The sequence below is a fragment of the Peromyscus leucopus genome, chromosome 19, assembly GCF_004664715.2.
Source record: "Peromyscus leucopus breed LL Stock chromosome 19, UCI_PerLeu_2.1, whole genome shotgun sequence".
NCBI lineage: Eukaryota > Metazoa > Chordata > Mammalia > Rodentia > Cricetidae > Peromyscus > Peromyscus leucopus.
In genome coordinates this window covers 33,452,186-33,473,334 of record NC_051079.1, presented here as the reverse complement: position 1 = coordinate 33,473,334, position 21,149 = coordinate 33,452,186, and the positions used below count along the sequence as shown (strand labels likewise).

The 21,149-nt window shown below is 40.0% G+C and overlaps 1 protein-coding gene across 2 annotated transcripts in view; it reads right to left on the bottom strand.

The window, feature by feature from the left end:
* The window catches only part of Kcnn2 (potassium calcium-activated channel subfamily N member 2), a 132,272-nt gene that overhangs the window by 9,667 nt on the left and 101,456 nt on the right, over nt 1-21,149 (bottom strand). For both annotated transcript variants that reach the window (XM_028894137.2, XM_037197134.1), the window contains exon 5: nt 7,747-7,857. In XM_028894137.2, coding sequence (XP_028749970.2) covers nt 7,747-7,857 — 111 coding nt within the window. The remainder of the gene's footprint in view (nt 1-7,746; nt 7,858-21,149) is intronic.

Here is a 21,149-nt window from a genome sequence, read left to right as displayed (position 1 = left end):
CTTGTAGGGATGTTATCAGGATTTCATGGGAAATTAAACAGGTTGCATTTCAAACAGATGGACAGATATAAAAGATGCAGTAACTGTACCTGATGAAGGCCGGTCATCTTATCTAATCACTTGCTTTCTGATTAAAATCTCCAGAGGCCTTAGGAACTGATGTCTAATTAAAATTCCCAGAGGCCCTGGGAACTGATAGAGACCAAGGCAGGGTATATCTCCTCTGCCTGGCTCTATGATGGGACCTGGAAAGACAGAGCTTCTCCAGTTAATTGACTAATTACTTATCCGAAGAAGTTTTCCCATTTCATACCCTGGAGTGAAAAAAGCCACAGCTGGTTGGGCACAGGGTAGAGGAAGACAACTCAGAATAGGCGCTGATGGAGAAAGAGTAGCATTTGAGCTGTAACTGAGAAATGGGTCTTGAGCCCTTGAGTCTAGAGTAACCAAGTCAGGTCCAGGGCCTGGTGAGCCTGTTGGCATTTTAGTTTCTCTAACATGAGTATGCTAGAGATGACGATGACTAAAGTCCTGTCATCTCATGTTTACAATAAGTAGACTATAACTCTGGTGGTAAGTTTATAGTTATAGCTTTCTACTTTTGCAAAGAAATGTCACCTTTCAGAATTGAACCCTTTTCTTCCTGAGGGAAACTGTACTGTTAAAACCAATTTTAAGAAAATGACTGGTTTCTTGCAGAAGAAGTGGTTTTGTGGGTGACCCTGCTGTTACGTACTTCCTCTGAACAGCTGTTACACTTTCCTAGGATGCTTCCTCAAACCAGTAGTTTTGAAAACAACAGGAAGAGATGGAGAGTATGGCAATGAGTCCAAGCGATACCCACCCACCTCGCCTCTCTCCAGGGAAGCTAAAAACACTGGAAGCCAAATCTCGGGTCTTTTCAAAGGCAAAGAAACTGGTGCAGTGTGAAAGATGGAGGTTTGAGCAGTCTGCTTGCTCAGAGCATGGTGTGGGAAGAGACTGGCTAGCAGTCCTCCAGCAGTCTGTGCTGGGGATCATTCTTATGAGAACAGGCGCTCCCAACCCTCTAAGTGGCTGTGGAAATCTGGACAACTGATGAGCAGCCCTGGTATATGACCTTCTGGCTTTACCTGTACAGGTGACAATAGAGGAAGTGGTGGTCAGACTAATTATGAAAGGTTAATTCGGGGGACATGTCTCCAGCTGGGCCATGATCCTAGCATTAAACAGAGCAACTGATTTGTATAGAGTTCTGCCCACAAAGTGAAAACCTCAAATTTCTTTTAAATTCTACAGACTTTTGAAAAGGGGGGCTTCTTGTTTCGTGGATGCATTTTAAATCATTACTTCCTTTTGGGATTGTAGTGGGGCAGGGAATCTCGAAATTCAGGGTAGAGCAGGTCGGTGATGCCCTGGAAGCCTTAGGCTCAGGATCTGTGTTCCCTAAGCAGTCATTGCAGCTGACAGGCTTAAATGAAATGAAACCCAGACATTCCCTTTAAAAAAAAATTCGAAACATGTGAATTGATTTTAAAATGCCTTCTCTCTCATTCCCTAGTGAAGTCTTTAAAACATATTACCGCTTTAACTGTTACTTTTCAGCATGAAAGCTACAAAACAATACGTGCCAGAATTAAACCACAGAACAAAAATCCAAATTCTGCCAGTGACTGAGTGAGATGTTTCCACGTGTGGGTCTTCTTGTCCTTGTTAGGGCTGAGAGAAACGGGACAGTAAGCAGACAGATTAGAAAGAACCTGGGGGAACTGGACCAAACTGATGCACAAACATCCTAGAACCCAGAGAACAGCCAGCGTGCATATTCCATGTCATCTAGGTAAGCAGCAAGCTGACTTGGGCAAAGCTCGTGTTAAACATGTCCATGGTGTTAAGTGGGCATCATGGGATACACAATTTGTACATAGACATGTGTACTCATCAACACACACACACACACACACACACACACACACACACACACACACACACACACAGAGGAAAGATCCTTGTAATTAAGAAGACTATCGAGATCTAGAGAACAACTCTAAACTATTTCCAAGAGGAAATCCAGCAGTTCTAGAGCTAACTAAGAGGCCCGGGAACATAGTTTGATGGAACAATGTTTGTCTAGCATCTAAGAGGTTCCATGCTAGATCCCTAGGACTGAAACTGTAGAAAATAGCAAAATAAGGGAAGGGAGGAGAATGATCTCCAGGACACATGTCTCCTCCCTACTGACTGCCCTGTGCCTCGTGCCAGCATATGCTGAACTAAAGGAAAATAGAAACGTTTTCTCTGTCCGACTCATTTCCGTATTTAATTGAAATCCTTCACTGGAAATTCTTTTGAAAGGCACGCTAATAATCAAGTATTTGGTAATTGCTCAAACCAAGGCTATAGGAGAGATGACAGTGGCGATAACACCAGTCCAGATGCCTTTGTTTGACTCCCCAAGGTGTCAAGGCTACCTGGTATCACATTGCTGCTCAAAGATAATTAGAAATAAAATATAACTAGTAAGATAAAATATTAAGTATGGTACTGAATTTATTATTTTTCTACAGTACTAGGCATCAAAAATAACTGGTGCCGGGGCTTTGAAAATCAGTAAAATGCTTACAGCAGATGAATGCGTAAATGAAACCTTGTATAAACTGATCTGATATAAAGAAGCTTTTAACAGTTTGTCATTACTAACAAGGGATTATTACTTATACTTTTCCTTGATTTCGGTAACTTTGAGTCTTCATTTTCAACTTTGATTTCATTTTTCTTCTTGTCTTTGTCTATGTGATGTACATATGACTGTGGCAGGCAGATGCCAACACTGGGAGTCTTCCTCAGTCTCTTCTCCATCTTGTGATATGAGACAGGGTCTCTCACTGAACCTGGAACTTGTGAGTAGCCTGCAGGCGCCTATGATTCTCCTGCCTCTGCCTCCTCAGCCCAAGAATTACAGGCACACAATGTGTGCCCAGATTTTTGCACAGGCCTGGGGGAAACAATCTAAGGTCCTCATGCTTACAATAATAAGTAAGCTTATTATTTACCAACTGAGGGGGTCTTCCTAGAAGCTTTTGTAAAAAGTTCATAAAGCAGTGGGTTTCCTTATATCATCTACATGCACACATGACCACACTTTACTTTCATTCACTCCCCTCCTGAAGGAAGTTCATGTGAAATGCAACCAGTGAGTCTTCTGCTGAGGTGAGGGTGGGTTGCCTGACTTCAGTCCTCACTCCCAGTTTTCACAACAGAAATCCATGATTTAGGGGGATGGTATGACTCCTTTCATGTTTTAATCCAATGAGCTGGGTAGCCCATGGAAAAGCTGTGTTTTGTAACTGTCTGTAGACTCTGTTAATGGAGATGTAGAAGACGAGGTGAGGCAACTGTGTGAATGTGTTATGATAGATCTTACTACAGGTTTGGAAACACCCTCAGTTCATGTTAACGTGTATTATTATTCTCCGTTGTACATTCACATAGCAAGTGTTAAAAATTAAAAATTCTGAGCAGGCAGCACGCTACAGCTGACCCTGTTGGAGTGTGTGTGTGTGTGGGTGCAGGTGAGCTGAGCCTGTGTACGTGAGAGCAGGAGAGCTGCCCCTGGCCCTTCCCTTATATGCCGTGGGACGGCAAGGGTAAGGGAAATATGCCCTGCGCCCCCTGACCCTTGTCACCTGCAGCAGGTGGGAGAGCAGACCTTAGGGCCATGAGAATGGTAGAGCTGGTCCTACCCCTCACCAAATGCAGCAATCAAGAGAGTTGGCCCTGCACCTCACCTGGATAAAACAGTAGAGCTGGCCCTGGTGGTGTGAGCTCTGGTGAGCTGGACCTGCTCTCACAAGAGCAGGAGAACTGCCCCACTCACTGCTGTCTGCTACATTGGGTAAGCTAGCTGGGGTAGTGCTGGAGAGCTTGCCTGGGTGGTGAAAACGAGGAAAAGCTGGCAGGCTGACCAACCTAGCTACCACACAGGCCCAGAATGAGGACTATAAGGTAGCTCATCTCAACACCGACCTCATCTGTGAACTGCTATAGCATGTGAAGGGGTTGGGCCTGCAGATCCCAAGCTACAGGCTCTCTATTGACACAAGGCAACAATAGGATATTCAAGAGGCGCTCCAGTGAGGACCCGGTATGGAGGGTGTAGCAGAAGTCAGTGACCTTGAACCAGGACAAAGACTCATTGCAATGAACAGTTACATGTAAAGATGTATGGACTAAACGGTAAACTGTGTGACTCACTGGGCCACACTACAGCTTCCATGTCAAGATGTTTTAGGTTTGTTTTTTGTTTGTTTGTTTTTACTTTTAAATTTTGCTTTGAGGGGGAGGTTGCAAGAGTGAAGGGATGGGGAGATAAATGAGATTGGGATGCATGATGTGAAATCCAGGAAGAATCAATAAAAAGTTAAAAAAAAAATTCTGAGCCAGGTGTGGTAGCTCATGCCTTTAAATCCTAGAACCTAGGAGGCAGAGGCAGGTGGATCTCTGTGAGTTTGAGGCCATCCTCATCTCCAGGACAGCTAGGGCTGTCTCAAAAAAAAAAAAAAAAAAAAAAAAAAAGATGGAGAGAGAGAAGGAAAAAATAAAATTCTGGTAGAATTCTCATAATTGCTTGTTTTACAAGTTTCTTTACAATACCAAGGCATTCTGGGGAACAAACTCTTTAGATTTCCTCTTGGTTTAGTCCTGAATCAGTAGTAATAGTAATCTAAGATGCAGAATGGCAAATAGTTTGACCCTGTAAGATGGACTATAGACTACAAATCTATTAAATAGCTGGGCCTGTCTTGTGTGTGTATGGTACATGCACATGTGGACACATATATAGAAGCCAGAGCAGGACATCTGTTATTTTTCTGTCTCACTCTGCACCTTTTAACCTGAAGACCCTACCGGAAGCTCACATGGCTGGCTAGAAGGCTCACTCTGGGGGTCCACCTTACCTGCTACCAATGTTGGGGTTTCAGGCACTCACAGACAAACTAGACTTTTTATTTGGTCACTGGGGATCCCAACTCAGGTCTTCATGCTTCCACAGCAAGGGCTCTCGGCCACTGAGCCATTACCCCAGTTTGCACCTGACTTTCTGTCACAGAACATCTTTAATCTGGGCACATATACCTCTAGGATAATTTTTAATTCTAAAAGAGCAAGTAAATTTTCCTAGAATGAACACTCTTGAAACTGGGACACAATGAATAGTGTGTTTTATTTGGTTAATATAGTCATACAGAGAAATGATTTTTTAGTAAAATCATTCCCCTTGATATTGGCACACGGTGAATACTTCCTCATCACTGTTGTTTGTCTCAATAAGACACATACTGGAAATCTTAAAAAATCTACATGTATTCCTGCGAGAATATTCTTTCAACACTCAAATTGATTTTTCTTTAGAGTCATGTTCAGATTTCAGAATGTTTATGACCATATCCCCTGCTAACCACTCGGGGAAAAATTCTCTCTTCTGGAGTGTGTGAGGGAATACTTGTATTTCTCTCTCAACACTTATAGTGCTCTTGAGTTTGGACTAAGATGAGTTTGTCCTTATTCACTCTTAGTTTCCCTCAGACATCGTTGAGGAGTTTGAAATTCTTACTTAAAATTTTAGATGGATTCCACTTAGAAATTCCATAAACAACCAACTTAAGAATGTTCCAAGAAAATGATAGTCATTAAGCTGATGACTTTGCATAACATCTTGAATAGATGAATATTGGAGGGCTGTGTTCACATACTGTTGTGCCACGTATCTGATTGAGGTAAGCATCCATTGCAAAGTAGTTCCACTTCTAAGAAATAGTAGTGAGATAACATTATTAAAGCCAATGGGTATCTTGTTGAATGTGACTTTTGAAACTTGGACAGCCTTTTAGTAAGGAAGTGTCTGAGAAGCCAACAAGACTCCCTCTGCAACATCATCTCCACTGTAGTGCTTATTTAATTCCTGAGCAAAGCATAATACTTAGGATAAAATAGCATGGGTTACAAACAACTTTATGGAAATCCTCCTTTAATATGGTAAAGCTTGTGACCCTAATACAAGCTCTGCCAAAACAGAACTGTATTTGCCAACCCTAGGAGATACACAGAGGAGCATGCTACAACTCCTGGATTGCATCCTACTAACAATACATGGAAATGCATTTCCATTTCTAGATCTCTGAAAAGAAATATAGCCCGAGGTACCCATCTAGCTCCTCAATCTTTTCTCCAATCTTCACTCAAGTTTTGAGAATGGAAATGGGAATTGAAAAAAAAAAAAAGAGGAAACTTGGGAGAAATAAAAGCCATTGGGGCAGAGGGGTGAGGAGATGGCTCAGTGGATAAAGGCACTTCCTGTGCAAGCCTGGCAAACTGAGTTTGAACTCAGGAGCCTATATAAAGTTGAGAGAAGAGAACTGACTCTACAGTGTTGTTCTCTGACTTCCACATACCTCCACAGACACACCATAGCACAGGCAGTACCCTCTATAATAATACATAAAAATATAACTCAAAGGGAATTTGGAAGTAGCAAAGTCAGGCTAAAAATAGCATATGCAATTGAGGGGCTTTGATCCCCTAGTAGACTCCTGAAGTACTGTTAGCTCTAGGGTCTGAAGTATGAGCAAGGCTACAGAAATTCATGTTCCCCCTTTATAATTAAGTCTATATAAATATGAATTTGTAATAAAGTGACTGCTATATTGGAGATACTAATCAAGGTTGCCTATTATCTTTAGACACAGGGTCCCACTAAGGTGGCCTGGCTGCCCCAGGCTGATCTTTTCCCTTTGAGACAATTTGAGACTGCAAGTATGCTTAGCTAAAAAGATCACTTTTGTACTTAGAACTAAATCAAGACTAAGGTAAATACTGAATGTTGGAACCTTGTCTGAAAAATTCTATTGATTCTTTTGTGGGCAGATTCACCAAATGACAATGCATTTCATTATCTCAACAACAGCTTGATGGAATTCTACTTTGGGAAGGGAAGACTGCTACACAATGGTACAAGATCCTTTTTAGGTATTTTTGACTTTGGTATTTTGATGTTTCAAGTGACTATTGAAAAAGCTAAAAGCATAGTCTAATAAAAATATTTTTCTTCTTTTCTAGCTTTCAACCTTGATGCTATGACGGTGAGCAGGCTGTCGAAGCTCTCTGTGTCATGGTTTCCTAACTGTATCAACTAGCCGTAACAAGGCTTCCCTCATGAGCTTGCTGAGGATGAAGGAAGTTCACACCTGGACATAGCCAAGGTGGGTGTTCTTTCAACACTGATTATTGCCTTGTTTACTTCTAATAATTGGTAGGTGATCTTCCATCTGGCTGCTATGTCATTTTTAATACATATGTGAGTCATAGAAAGGACATTTTATGTTTGTAACACCCATGTTTAGAACACAGACACACAGAAGCTCAGCACTATTTCCTCCAACCATCTTACCATAAAATTCCTATCTCCCACAGACAGTGTGTTCTTTTCTACCCAACCTAATACTGGTTACTGTGCTATAATGCTGAATATACTTACTTGTCTAGATTTTTGGGTCTACGTTTATGTAAATACAAAGATTATACAACAATTCCTAATTGAGCTGGTTAGGTAGTCCAGCTGCAAAACGGAAGGCATGGAACCAGTTCCAGGAGTGTTGCTATCTTCAATCTATGGCATCTCTGCTTCTGAAGTTTTAGTGAAAAACACATTTCCTGTCGTGCAAATAAGACAGTGATGTCCTCTTGCAGGATGGGAGGGTGTCTACTTACTCTTTTGGTCAGCTGAGTATCCATCATGAAATTGTGCACATGCTTTTCTGCTTTGGTAAGTTCTAGCTTTCTTGCCACTACGGCTACCACCAGGGCTGTGCAACCTGCACCCTAAAAGCAAAAAAAGAGGAGTACCCCAAGAATTAATTCATACTTTTTAATCCCAGTCACATTAGAGATTGTTTTATATCAAATGCATTTATTTTCCCAAGCTAAAACAAATGATACTTTCAGTATCTTCCATAAGCAACACACCACAGAGAGAAGTATGTGGTTAACGATCGTAAGTAATGTTCCTTTAAGGTGTAAAATCCCAGTTTACCTATTTTTAACACTAAAGCATAATAATGAATAAAACAAGATTTTACCACAAGGAATAAATAGCTAAAAACCAACTTCCTGAATTTTCAGACATAAATTTTCTTTAAAAACAGGAAATCTGTTATATACCTATAATTATATAAGCATATTAAACAAATTAACATAAGTCCATGGACTAGAAATGAAGATTGAAAAAAAAAAAACTAACAGTTCAGAATCTTTTCTGAGATGAGACCAGCAGGCTTTCAGGCAAGAGGGTGGCTACACAAGGAGACTGAGTGAGAGCAGCAGACTGCCATGGATGGAGACTCTGGCATCAGAGTGACAAGGTCACAAAAGACAGCAGTGATGCGAGCCTGGACCACACAGGACAAGATGTGCAGAAAGCCAGGAGATGCCTTCATTTGGAAAAGCGATGATGTTGCCTTTCAAATTGTAGACCATTTGGCTTATCTTGGACAAAACAGTGTAGGTGACACTGTGTGGTACCTCAAGAATTCTAGGCTTCTCTTTCTATGGTCAAGGTGCCTTCCACCTGAGTTGTGAACAGTGGGAGTGACATCTTCGCTGAAACAGATCAGGACCACATGCAAGGTTCCATGCTGCAGCTGTCTCATGGGCCTGAGACCCAGCCAACCTCCTTGTAAGGTAAGGCGTCATGGCAGTGGTCGTGAAGGGAGGCCATAACTCCTGACATGACCTCAGTCTGGAGAGGCAACAGAGCAATACGATGCCTACGCCAATCTCAATACACAAGTAATAAGGAGAAAAGGGCAAGGCACATTAAGGAATCCATGCAAGAGGCACATACACAGTAGGCTGACACAACACTGGTGGATCTTCCTGTACACTTGAACCTCAACTAGCTTCTAGTAACATTTCCTTGTTGTCGCCAAATGGTAGAGGGCTCCTAGGACAGACAGTTGAAGCCAGTCTCAAATTTGCACAAGGTAGTATACTTTTCCTCATTACCAACAGGCTTAAAAATCCCACATTAAAATGACAACTGGGTGAGTTCAAAATGTGCCAGTCATCATCTTAAATAGACAATACTGAAGAATAATGGTTATGTAACTTACTGCCCGCCATTGAGTTAAACACACACACACACACACACACACACACACACACACACACACACACACACACACACCTCACAGAGTTTTAAGAAAGCTTATAGTTTTATGTTGGGCCACATTCACAGCTAAAATTTATTTGAAAAAAACATTTAAAGATAGAACACAATGTTTAAAAGGCAAGTTACATAATGACTTCACTTTTATTTCTAAATGGACCACATTAGGAAAGAAAAATAAATAAATAAAAATAAACTGGAAAGAAGTCCATGTGTGAGAAGAGGTTATCTCAGGATATTTGGAGTTTCAGTGACTGGTTTTGCTTTTTTTTTTTTTCTACCATCATTCATAGGTCCCATCTGTGCAGCATCTAAACTTTCCATCAAGTCAGATCTCACACCATTCTCCAGAGTCTAGCACTGTGGGTCTCCCTGGCCCTCCTCATCCAGGCCTTCTCGCCAATCTACCAGATCAAGCCATGGTCTCAGATCCAGTGCCCTGGCCTCATCTTGCCTCCCATGCCTTTACCAGAAGCATTCTCTAGACTTCTTCCAGGACCCTCTCTACCTTTACCCCAAACCACAGACCCTACCCATGCCACATCCAACCTTTCCACCCAGTCAGATTCATCTTTACACCTATACCTAGGCTTGGATGAGAATGTACATCATGTACACTAGCCCAGTCCCCTCTGTCTATCTGATGGGATTCAACACTTGGCATTTCCAATCTCTAGGTCCCAATTTATTCACAAGTCCTCTCTGTGTCCCAACAACATATTAATATCATCCTTAAAACTAAAATATAACTCCACATGCCTAGATCTCTGTGTAAAACTACAAAATATGAAAGATCAAGCCAGTATCTTCTCTTTCAAACCTACTAGGTTGTCATGACAATTGCCTAGATGAACCCCAGGACACAGAATTTAAAAGAACAATCATAAACTTTCTCAAATAACCCAAGAAGTTTAAAGATAGTACAAAGAAACAAATCAATGAAATTAAGGAGAATAAACTAAATGCCTGAATGATGCCCAAGAAAACACAAACATAAGGGTGATGAGAATGATGAGGACAATCCAGGACCTGAGGACAGAATCCAATAAGGAGATAGAAACATTGAAGAGGACTCAACATGAAATGAAGATGGAACTGAAAACTCAATAACTAAATTAGAAAACTCAAAGGAAGTCTTATAAGTAGAGTGAACTAAGCAGAAGATAGACTATTAGGACTTGAAGATCAAATAGAGGATGTGGTCCAAATAAGCAAAGAATATAAAAAACTTAATAAAACACAGGAAAGGAACATACAGGATATGTAAGATACCATGACCAAAAAAAAAAAAAAAATCTTAGAATTATAGGCAGAGATGACAGATAAGAACCCCAAGTCAAAGACATAGACCAGCTCTTCAATAATATCTACACACCTAACCAAATTAAGGAAACACACGTTAATGTAGATACAAGAAGCACACAGAACACCAAATAGAAAAGACCAGAAAAGATAATCCCCATGGCACATCAAAGTTAAAACACTAAGTATAAGGAACAAAGAGTATGTTGATATCTGCAAGAGAAACAAAACAAAAAACAGAAGCCACATAAAGCAAAGCCCATCAGAATAACAGTTGATCTCTCAGCTGAAAATCTGAAGAGGCTGGGATAATGTATTCCAAGTCCTAAAAGACTATAAACCTACGACAACCACCCTAGACCAATAAAACCACCAAAATTATCTGCCATAATTGGAGGAGAGAAGAAAACTAAGATATAAATAGCCTAAAAATCTTTATATTCAACAAATCAAACCTAAAGAAAATACAAGAAGCAATATTTTGGGCTGAATAGAGGAATTATATAGTAGAAAGACAGTGGAAGAAGTATGAGGCCATAATTATGAAAACACGAAGTACCACTAAGAATACAAACAATAATACCAGAAATCAACAGCACAAAGACCACAAGTAACACACATTCAATACATCTTAATATCAATCGCCTCAACTCTCTATCAAAAGATACAAGCCCATTGAAGGGATCAAGGAACAAAATCCATCGATTTATTGTCTACAAGACACACATCTTGGCTTTAAAGAGAGGCACCTCCTTAGAGTAAAAGGATGGACAACAGTACTCCAATCAAATGGAACCATGAATCAGGTAGGTGTTGCTATCCTAATAGCTGACAAAACACTTCAAACAAAAACTAATCAGAAGAGATATAGAGGGACACTTCATTCTAACCAAGTGTCGAGTTAACCAAGAAAACATTACTATCTTAAACATAGATACACCAAACTTTGGTGCACCCTTTTCATTAGAAAAATGTATCACTGGATTTAAAGACACAGATTAATATCAACCCATTAACAGTAGGCAATTTCAATACCCACTTTATCCAACAGACAGGGAAACATCAGAACTAACTGACAGCATACATCAATACATCAACTCAACAATCAACCAGGTGAAAAGGAAGTCTATAGAAGGTGAGGAGATCCATGGGGGCTTCCTAGTGAGACCTTACTCAAGGTCAGAGAATCTGAGCTTGCTTTACCCAGCAGGGCTGCATAAAGGGATGATTTTGGCTATGGACATGTTTACCAGATGTTTGGAAGGGTCTACACTTGGCTGTACAGTGTGCTTTGATCTTGCAAGAGGGAGGTCTTTTGTCTCTCCCCTTGGCATATTATAAAAAGCCTTTTTGAATAAAGCTCTGGGCATGGCTTGGTACTGACCCAGGGCCCTCCTGAAGCTATCTTGTGTCTCTGTCTTTCTCTGTGTCATCTAGGTCTATCTTTCTACCTAATATTTCCTCTTTCCTTTCTCCTCTACACAAGAACCCTTTGATAGGTGGGGGCAAGTCAGAGCTGGTCTCCCACAGACTCTTACAAGAATGGGAAAGAATCTTTGCTAGCTAGAAATATGACAGAGGATTAATATCCAGAGTATATAAAGAACTTAAAAAACATAATAATAATAATAATAATAATAATAATAATAATAATAATACTCACTCAAAAAATGGTCTCAGGGCCTGAACAGAGAGTTCTCAAATGCAGAAAAAAATGGCTAAAATTGTAAATAAAAGCATCTTGGGAATTAGGAAAATGCAAGTCAAAACAACTTTGAGATTTTATCTTACCAAAAGTCAGAATGGTAAAAATCAACACATAAGTGACAACAACTGCTGGAGGGAAGTTGTGGAAGGCAACTCTCGTTCACTGTTGTTGGGATTCTAAACTTGTGCAGCCATTCTAGAAGTCAGTGTGGAGAATTCTCAAAAAAACAAAAAATAAGTCTACCATATGACCCAGCTATACCACTCCTTGGCATCTGCCCAAAGGATTCAACCTCCTACTCTGCACTCAGCCATGTTCACTGCTGCTCTATTCACAATAGCCAGGAAATGGAAACAGTCTAAATGTCCTTCAACCAATGACTGGATTATGAAAATACTGTATACACACACAACTGAATACTAGTCAGCTGTAAAGAAAAATGAAACCATCAACCTTGCAGGTGTATGGATGGATGGAACTAGAAAGATCCTATTTCATGTGGTAACTCAGATTCAGAAAGAAAAGCATCACATAGTCTCTCTCTCTCACTGGAAGCTCCTACTTAGTCTTTAGATGAGAGTACATATCTGTAATAACAGTGGAAAACAGAGAAAACTGAGTCTGCGCTGGCTAGTTTTATGTCAACTGGACACAAGCTAAAGTCACCTGAGAGGAGGAACCTCAAGAAAATGTCTCCATAAGCTCTAGTGAGGTTTGTAAGGCATTTTCTTAGTTAGTGATTGATGGGATAGCTCAGCCCATGATGGATGGTGCCAATCCTGGACTGGTGGTCCTGCGTTCTATAAGAAAGCAGATTGAGCAAGCCAGTAAGCAAACCACAACACCAGGCATGAGAAGCCCTCTTTTGAGTTGTTGGTTAGGTTGTCCATGAGACTTCCAAAATTTGTGGTATAGAGGCCCCTCCATGGCCTCTGCATCAGTTCCTGTCTCCAGGTTCCTGTCCTGTTTGAGTTTCTGTCTTGACTTTTTTCATTGATGAACAGTGGTATGGACATACAAGCCAAACAAACCCTTTCCCTCCCCAAGTTGCTTTGGTCATGGTGCTTCATCACAGCAACACAAACCCTACCTAAGACAGGGACCATTGCTGAGATAGGTGAGTGGGGAATCAAGGGAAAGGGGAATAAACTCGGTATAAGCAATCTGATTGGCAAACTGAGAAACAACAGGAGGCTCTAAGAGGGGGTTCTAATTAGGGAGGGAGAATGAAGATAAATACAGAGGGTAAAATAACAGGAAGGATGTCTGAAAAAGTCATAAGGGACCATGCTGTTAACTACCTAAAAAACAAAACAAATACAGTTTAAATGAAAATTTCTCATTTATCTATCTATCTATCTATCTATCTATCTATCTATCTATCTATCTATCTATCTATCTATCCACCCACCCATCCATCCATCCATCCATCTACCTACCTACCTACCTATTTATGTATCTATCTATGTATCTGTGTATTCATCCATCCATCCATCCATCCATCCATCCATCCATCCATCCATCCATCCATCCATCCATCCAAAGACCATCTATCAGAAATCACAACACTGGACATGAAAAGTCCTCTTTTGAGTTGTTAGTCAGGGCTGTTCAAGAGACTCCCAAAATATTACAGGCTATTTTTACTGCCCTTGGTGGCCTCTAGGGGTGGAAGTTAAGTCCTTGTTGCTGAAGAAACCAGAGGCCCCTGAGCTGGAACTCATCTCAATGTCTCTTCCCTGAGGACCAGTTTTCATGGTATCAGAAGCATGCACGTTTCCAAAGGAGGTAAGCAACCAACAGTCCTACCAGCTATGACACATATGAACTACAACAATGACCAGCATGGCATAATAACCTGAAGGTATGGTAGTGGCAATACCTTGGCAGTAACCCACAGCTCTCTAATTGGACTTAAAACACACTATACAAAAGGGAAATTGTGCATGTTTTCCCTAACTAGAAACTTAACCAACTACATAGGACTAGTAAAATTATGGATCTTAGAGGAGAACCTATAACTTTCTTTTAACTAAATAAGCATGTTCTTAACAGCAATCTAAACATTTGTTCTTATACCCACAGATAAGTGTATCCTCACCCCCCATCAAGGAAACTCCTCTTTGCAACAGATGAAGATCACTACAGTAAACCACAACCTATCAAAATACAGAGCTGTGGGGTTCAGTCCTAATGGACATATCTTCAAAACAACTCATGCATCTAAGCCAAAGGACATTATGGAAGAAGGGGCAGAAAGACAATAAGAGACAGAGGATCAAGGAGTTTGATATGAGACTGTATCTCCTGGTTCTGTCAGGAGCTACATCCATAAAGTATACAAACATGACCATCCAAACTTGAGCTGAATGAGGATATAACAAGAGGCATGCCAAAGTGGATATGGGAAAGGCAAGGCCTCAACCCTACAGAAAAAAATAGAGTCTGAGCAGGTTATATTTAGGAATATACACATATATACATATATGCATATAACAACAATTAATGAAAAAAGAGGCCATGAATTTAAAAGAGAGAAGGGGGGTATTTGGGAGGTTTCGGAGGAAGAAAAGGAAACAGAAATGATATATTATAATCTAAAAAATGAAAGAAAAAAGAAATCAGCAGCTTGTATGAACAATATACATTCTGCATAAATAATCAAACATTTAAAAAGTGAAATAAATTTGTGCTTTAAGAAAATACCAGTCTTACAATTAGATAGTTATAAAAGTCTTAGTAAATTCAATTTACAGATATTTTGTTATAAGTTTACAGAATGTTTTCATTTTTATTTGAATTAATAAGTATGACTTAGAAGTGAGTTGTGGAACCAAAGAATGAATGGGAGTGGGGGTGGGGCTCCCTGAAAATGAGCTATTGCAAGAAAAAGAGGAGGAAAATGAAATATAAGTCTGCTTATTCACCTTGTTATAGTCCAATAATTACAATCACAGAGATATGGCCCTGATGAGCAGATACTCTTTACATCAATTTACATTGTGTTTGATAATCCTCTTTTACCTAGTCATGTGAAGAAAGTGGCATCACCAGAAAGGGAGGGCTATAATCACAGAAAGACTCGGACATTATATAGTTAGTCCTCGGCTTTTAAGATCCATTGAAATCTGAGTTAAGTTACAATTCAGTTGTGGACCTTGATTAACTTTGATTCTATTTCATCCCCTTAACCCCACACCATGATATCTATGTCAGTATCACATGCAATCATTTCTGCATAATACATACATTATATTTCAAAATGAATGTCAATTCACTTCATCTTATTAGGTAAACTCTTAAAATATGAAGGCTCATCTATTGAGCACTATGGATAAGTATCAAATAAATCACGACTGTTTTTTTTTTAAATAACTGGTTTAACTGGATTTTTGTTTTGTTTTGTTTTTTGAGATAGGGTTTCTTTGTGTAGCCCTGACTGTCCTTGAACTAGCTCTGTGGACCAGGCCAGCCTTGAACTCACAGAAATCCACCTGGGTGCCACCACCACCCAGCTGATTTTTTTTATAATGCATATGCCATATGTTTGCTTCAAACTTCACTGAGGTCCTCAGCAAAAACAGTACACACTCTTAACCATTGAGCCTTGACTCCAGCCCAATTACTGGTGTAACTATGAAATCAATAGTTCTCAGCCTTGATCAGGAAGTAGATTCACTTAGAGATTTTTGTAAGAACCACACCATTGAGACATAGCATCTGCAATCTACTCAATCCTGCAGAGTATGATTCCCTGACAGTCTGTGCTTTAGATGAAGGAGGCTACGAACAAAATATAGCAAACTGCACTTAACCTTAAAAAGAATGAAAGCTCTTTAAGATATTTCACCTGTGAAGATATTAGAAACACAAAAGTCTGAGGTGTGATGGATGCCACAATACATTGTGCTCCGTGAAGGCAATTAAAGTGGTTTTAGCACTAGATCCTGATGAAAGAACGGTACAGACTCAGGGAAGGAACATCTGCACCTTTGCTGTTGGCTTTTAAACTTTAGCCACAAAGTCTAAACAACTCCATCTGACAATGATAGGCTGACGACTCTCTAGCCACCTGCCCCCACCTCTGCCCAGGCTAGTACTTGCTAGACCAACATAGGCACCTGCTGCTGATTTGCTCCCTCTTGTTCCTCGCTGGGGGCAGTCAGGGTTCTTTAATAAGCTGAGAACGTGAAAACTGAGGGGCTCCAAACTGCTACAGCCAGCCATGAGAGGGCAGTTGGCACAAGACAATGAAATTTTTTTCTCCCTGGGCAGGTGGCTACTGCTGAGATCCTTCTGGAAAGAAATCAAAATCCTAATAGGAGTGGAAAATCACTGGCATCAAGAGCCTTGGGAAGCAATTTTTCCTTGTGCTTATTCTGGGCTTTACTCTTCCTGTTGATGGCCCATTTCTTGATGAGTGCTCTCTCACTCACGGAAGACTGTGCTTTACAATGAGCACCTTGGGAACAAAGGAGAGAAGCAAGCGAATCCAATAATTTGTGTAATCTTTCAACTGTTACCTACACTTCTCATTCCATTATCCTAACTGTATGCTTGCAAACTGCACGCAAAGAGGCACTTAGAAACCCATTTGTTGAAGTCAAGTATGATGGTCATACCAGGAATCCTGGCACTTGGGGAGGCAGGAAGAACAGGAGTTCAAGGTCATCCTCAGCTACATAGTGAGTTGGAGGTAAAATAAATAAAATCAGAAATAAAGGAGGAAAAAAGGAAACTTTCTAGTTGAATACAAAGCTATTTCTCCTTATGTTTCAGGTTGTTTAATAAATAAAAGGCGGTGGGCACGCCTTAATCACATCGGAGGCAAGACAGGCGATCTTTCTGAGTTCGAGCAAGCCATGGTTCTACCATTAAGCTTCACAGAGAAACCCTGTCTCGAAAAACCAAAAAAAAAAAAAAAAAAAAATTAGGGAAATTATAAGCTTGAGACCCATCTAGGTTCTTAATATAAGAGGATTTAATATATATATCAAATTGTGTGTGTGTGTGTGTAGAATTATGTTTCAAAAAACTTTGATTGTTTAAATTTTGGAGTTATGCAAAACTGAACTGTTCCTGTCAGAAAGTTTTTGGAGTTGGGGGAGAACTCCGGCAGCAGGTGAGTGGCGGTAGTAACTGAGGGAATGGCACATTGCTCCTGTCTCCCCAGTGTCTATTTCAGGGCGATTCCGTTTCATAACGTAAGAATGGAAGTGTGGTTTGTACATTTCCTCCAGTGCCTTGTCACCACCACAACCCATGTCGAAACAGTTGGGACTAACATATGTTCCTCTCTGGAATGAAGATCCCTGCATGCCTTTAATACGATGAGTCATGGTCTTTTCACCAAAGTTAGGGAATAAATCTTGGCTTCTTTTCTCCCATTTTCATTTCTGTTTTTAATGAAAGAAAAAAAAAAACCCAAAGCAAATCACTAACTTGCCTTTCGGTCACCTAAAAACTAACCCGAAGACCGTGTGTTTCTGAACCCATGTATTAAAAATAAGGTGTAAGTTTTCCTTTCTTACATAATTTATCATCTTTTCATCTAACAAAGTAAATGCTAAATGGGGCAGAGTCAACTTGTGTAAGAAAAAGCAAGACATGAGAAGCAGTACTAATGATCCTAACCAGGAGCCAGATAAAACTGAACTGGGAGCTAGCATAAGTTCTAATTCATCCCCAACACATGGAGGGTGCTCACTGGTGACAGATGAGAGTGATAGATTCCATGCTCTGTCCTCAATTAGACCACAGAAGTAGCAGCTGTTCTGACATCTAGGATGCAAGAGAAGTTGAAGATGCCTACCTCCCCAAGACCATTCCTCAATTAATGCTCAAAAAATTCAACAGCATGACATTTTCATTTCAGGTCACCTAGTGATGATGGATCCTGTAAGCACTTCCAAGAACCATCTTGAAACACTACTTTGGGATGAAATTTTCTTAACTTACAGACACAGCCATAAAAAATGAAGCTCCTTTGATAGAGCACTGCAGAAAGATTTTAAATTATTGCTTATAAAAAGTCATCTCCCCAAAACCCAACTTAATAATGGGTCATTATTTTTATTTAACTTTTTATTAAGGATTTTTTAAATTCATTTTACATACTAATCACAGATCCCCTACTCCTCCCTCCTACCCCCTCTCCCGCCAAATCCACCCCCATTCCCTCCTCAAACAAGGCAAGGTCTCCCATGGGGAGTCCGCAGAGCCTGGTACATTCAGTAGAGGCAGGTCTAAGATGCTGTATGCTGGACTAGGCCCTCTGCATTATTTTTATTTTTAATTCCAAAATCCCTACTGCTATGGTGAATGGCCTGATAAAACCACTAATGGTCAAAGTATTTCAGGCTCAAATTATCCTTGTGTGGTTTGTATAATAGTTCATTAGAGTGCAAACAGCGTTTTAATAGCCAATTTAGAGCATTCAATGATAATCAAGATTTACCAAAAATATACTTCTTAAATGTCATGTTTAACCTAGAAATGAGTAGAACCACTCAAAGGTTAACTTATTTTATGTGTCTGAGTGTTCTGTTTGCATGTATGTTGGTGTACCATGTGCATGCCTGGTGCCTGTAGAGGTCAGAAGAAGTTATCAGATGCTCTGGAACTGGAGTTACAGATGGTTCTAAGGCACCATGTGAGTGCTGGGCATTGAACCCAACTCTTCTGTAAGAACATGGAGGTATCTTTTTAGCCCTTTCCTTTCCTTTTCATGTATCAGTTCTTCAGGAAGAATCTGGTAAACACATACTTGACATTGTCACCTGCCTTTGTATTTCTGAGGTGGACTGATTCAATCGTTAAACATAAATACATTTTACTGCCCTTGCCTGACACAAAGAATAATGCTCTCGTAATAAATATGTAAAACAATCAATTTTGGCAAATAAAAATCTCCAAATCACTCAGGTTTAATATTACAACCCATTAGAGTGTTACAAGACTTCCTCGGGTCATGAAAATAATTCCCTCCATCAAAAATGTCCTTCTCCTGATTTTCTTCAAATCAAGTTGGCATTGCCACCGGAGGTCAGATGCCCATTTCAAGTGTCCTCCGAAGGAAGGGTGTGTGCATGGGTGTGTGGGTTGGGAGGGCAGTGTTTTAGGCTGAGATAAAGCCCACAGGACTGGGAACCCATCTCTGTAATTTGCTAGGTCAACTCATGCTTGTAATCTTGGGCTGGAAAGAAGGAAGCAGTGCATCAAAGTGGCCATCAACACTGAGTCACTCTGCATTTAAAGCTCCTTATTGGAAAGAGTGCCAGGGTGAGCTCAGACACTTACAGAGTTAAGCGTGTGTCTGAAAACTAAAAGGTTGTAGGGTTAGAAAACTGAGATGGTGTTATGTGTTGGCAGGTCACAACAACTCCTTAGCTGGAAGAAATCAGCTGCTGCATTCCTTGTAAAAAAAATTCCTGTGATTTATCTGTGAGGTAATAATTCTAGGAAGAACTAGACTTCTGATTAGGGAATTGAGCAGGAATTTAGTTTTCCTATTGAAAAAGCCCAGAATTCTCCTTTTCTATATGCATAAAATGCACTGCTGCATGAATTTAAACATACACTATTGTTAATGGGCATTATGTGATTGTATTCAATGTGACCTGAAGCTAATTCATTGTTCTAGTTCAGAATGCCTTTGAACTGAGTTCAGAGGGTGCTCACCCAACTGACACCCAAGACAGCCAATCAATTTGATGCTCATGGAATTACCATCTAGTGTTCTGGAATTACTATTCAGTGTACCAGTGGAATTACTATCTAGTTCTCATGGAATTACTATCTAGTGTTCTCGTGGAATATACTATCTAGTTCTCATGGAATTACTATTTAGTGTTCTTGTGGAATATACTATCTAGTGCTCTGGAGTAAACGGCAAAATGGTACAGAGGCTCTTTTCTGGACTGACATTTCTTTTTGCTTCCCAAATAGTTTAAAAATATCAATTAGTGTGATCTTTTCAAATTGTTATGAACTGGGAAATCTTTGCATGGAATTGCTAGTGAGAAAGAAGAAATTCAAGTCACCTAGAGACCTTACTGTGTTTTTTTTTTTTTTTTTCTGTAGTCTAGGATTCAATAGATCTTTATTAAAGAACCACTTACAGCCCACACCTTTGAAAGGACAGATATTACCCTATATTTAAAGGCAATTATGCCTCAGAATTCATCCATCCATTGTCTAAAGGGCCAAATGGCAAAGAAGTATCATATTACAGAAGTAGGGAAGTAAAAGTTAATACAGAATGACCTATCTGGTAACAGTGAAAAGATACCCTTATCAACATGGTTCTTTTTGAAACAATCATATATTCATGAGTAAAAGAAAATACATAGCTTTCAAGGTGTGTTACATTCACCTGTATAGACAGAAACTGGGAGGAAGAATAAGTGCTAAGCAAAATGGTCAATTCTGTCGTAAAACTGGAGATAGAAACTAGCTAACAAAAACTTGAGGCACTAAAACCTGACCATGTATTTGCCTACCACCTTCAATGGAAAGTAGGAAACTAGTTAGAAATCATTCTATTGTTTATGAAAACATCCCAAACAGGAAATCTTCAGTTCCTCAGTGTTTCCTCAAATGGAGGAAGAGTAGAGAAATTATTCTTCTAAAGGGGAGAATCTGTAATTATAACCTTAATGTTTTTGTCTTTTAAAAAAAAGTGGTATAGCCGGGCGGTGGTGGCGCACGCCTTTAATCCCAGCACTTGGGAGGCAGAGGCAGGCGGATCTCTGTGAGTTCGAGGCCAGCCTGGGCTACCAAGTGAGTTCCAGGAAAGGCGCAAAGCTACATAGAGAAACCCTGTCTTGAAAAACCAAAAAAAAAAAAAAAAAAAAAAAAAAAAAAAAAAAAAGTGGTATGACTTCTGTTAAGCTATTTTATGCTTTAAACATAATATCTAGGGGGTGCTGAGAGGAA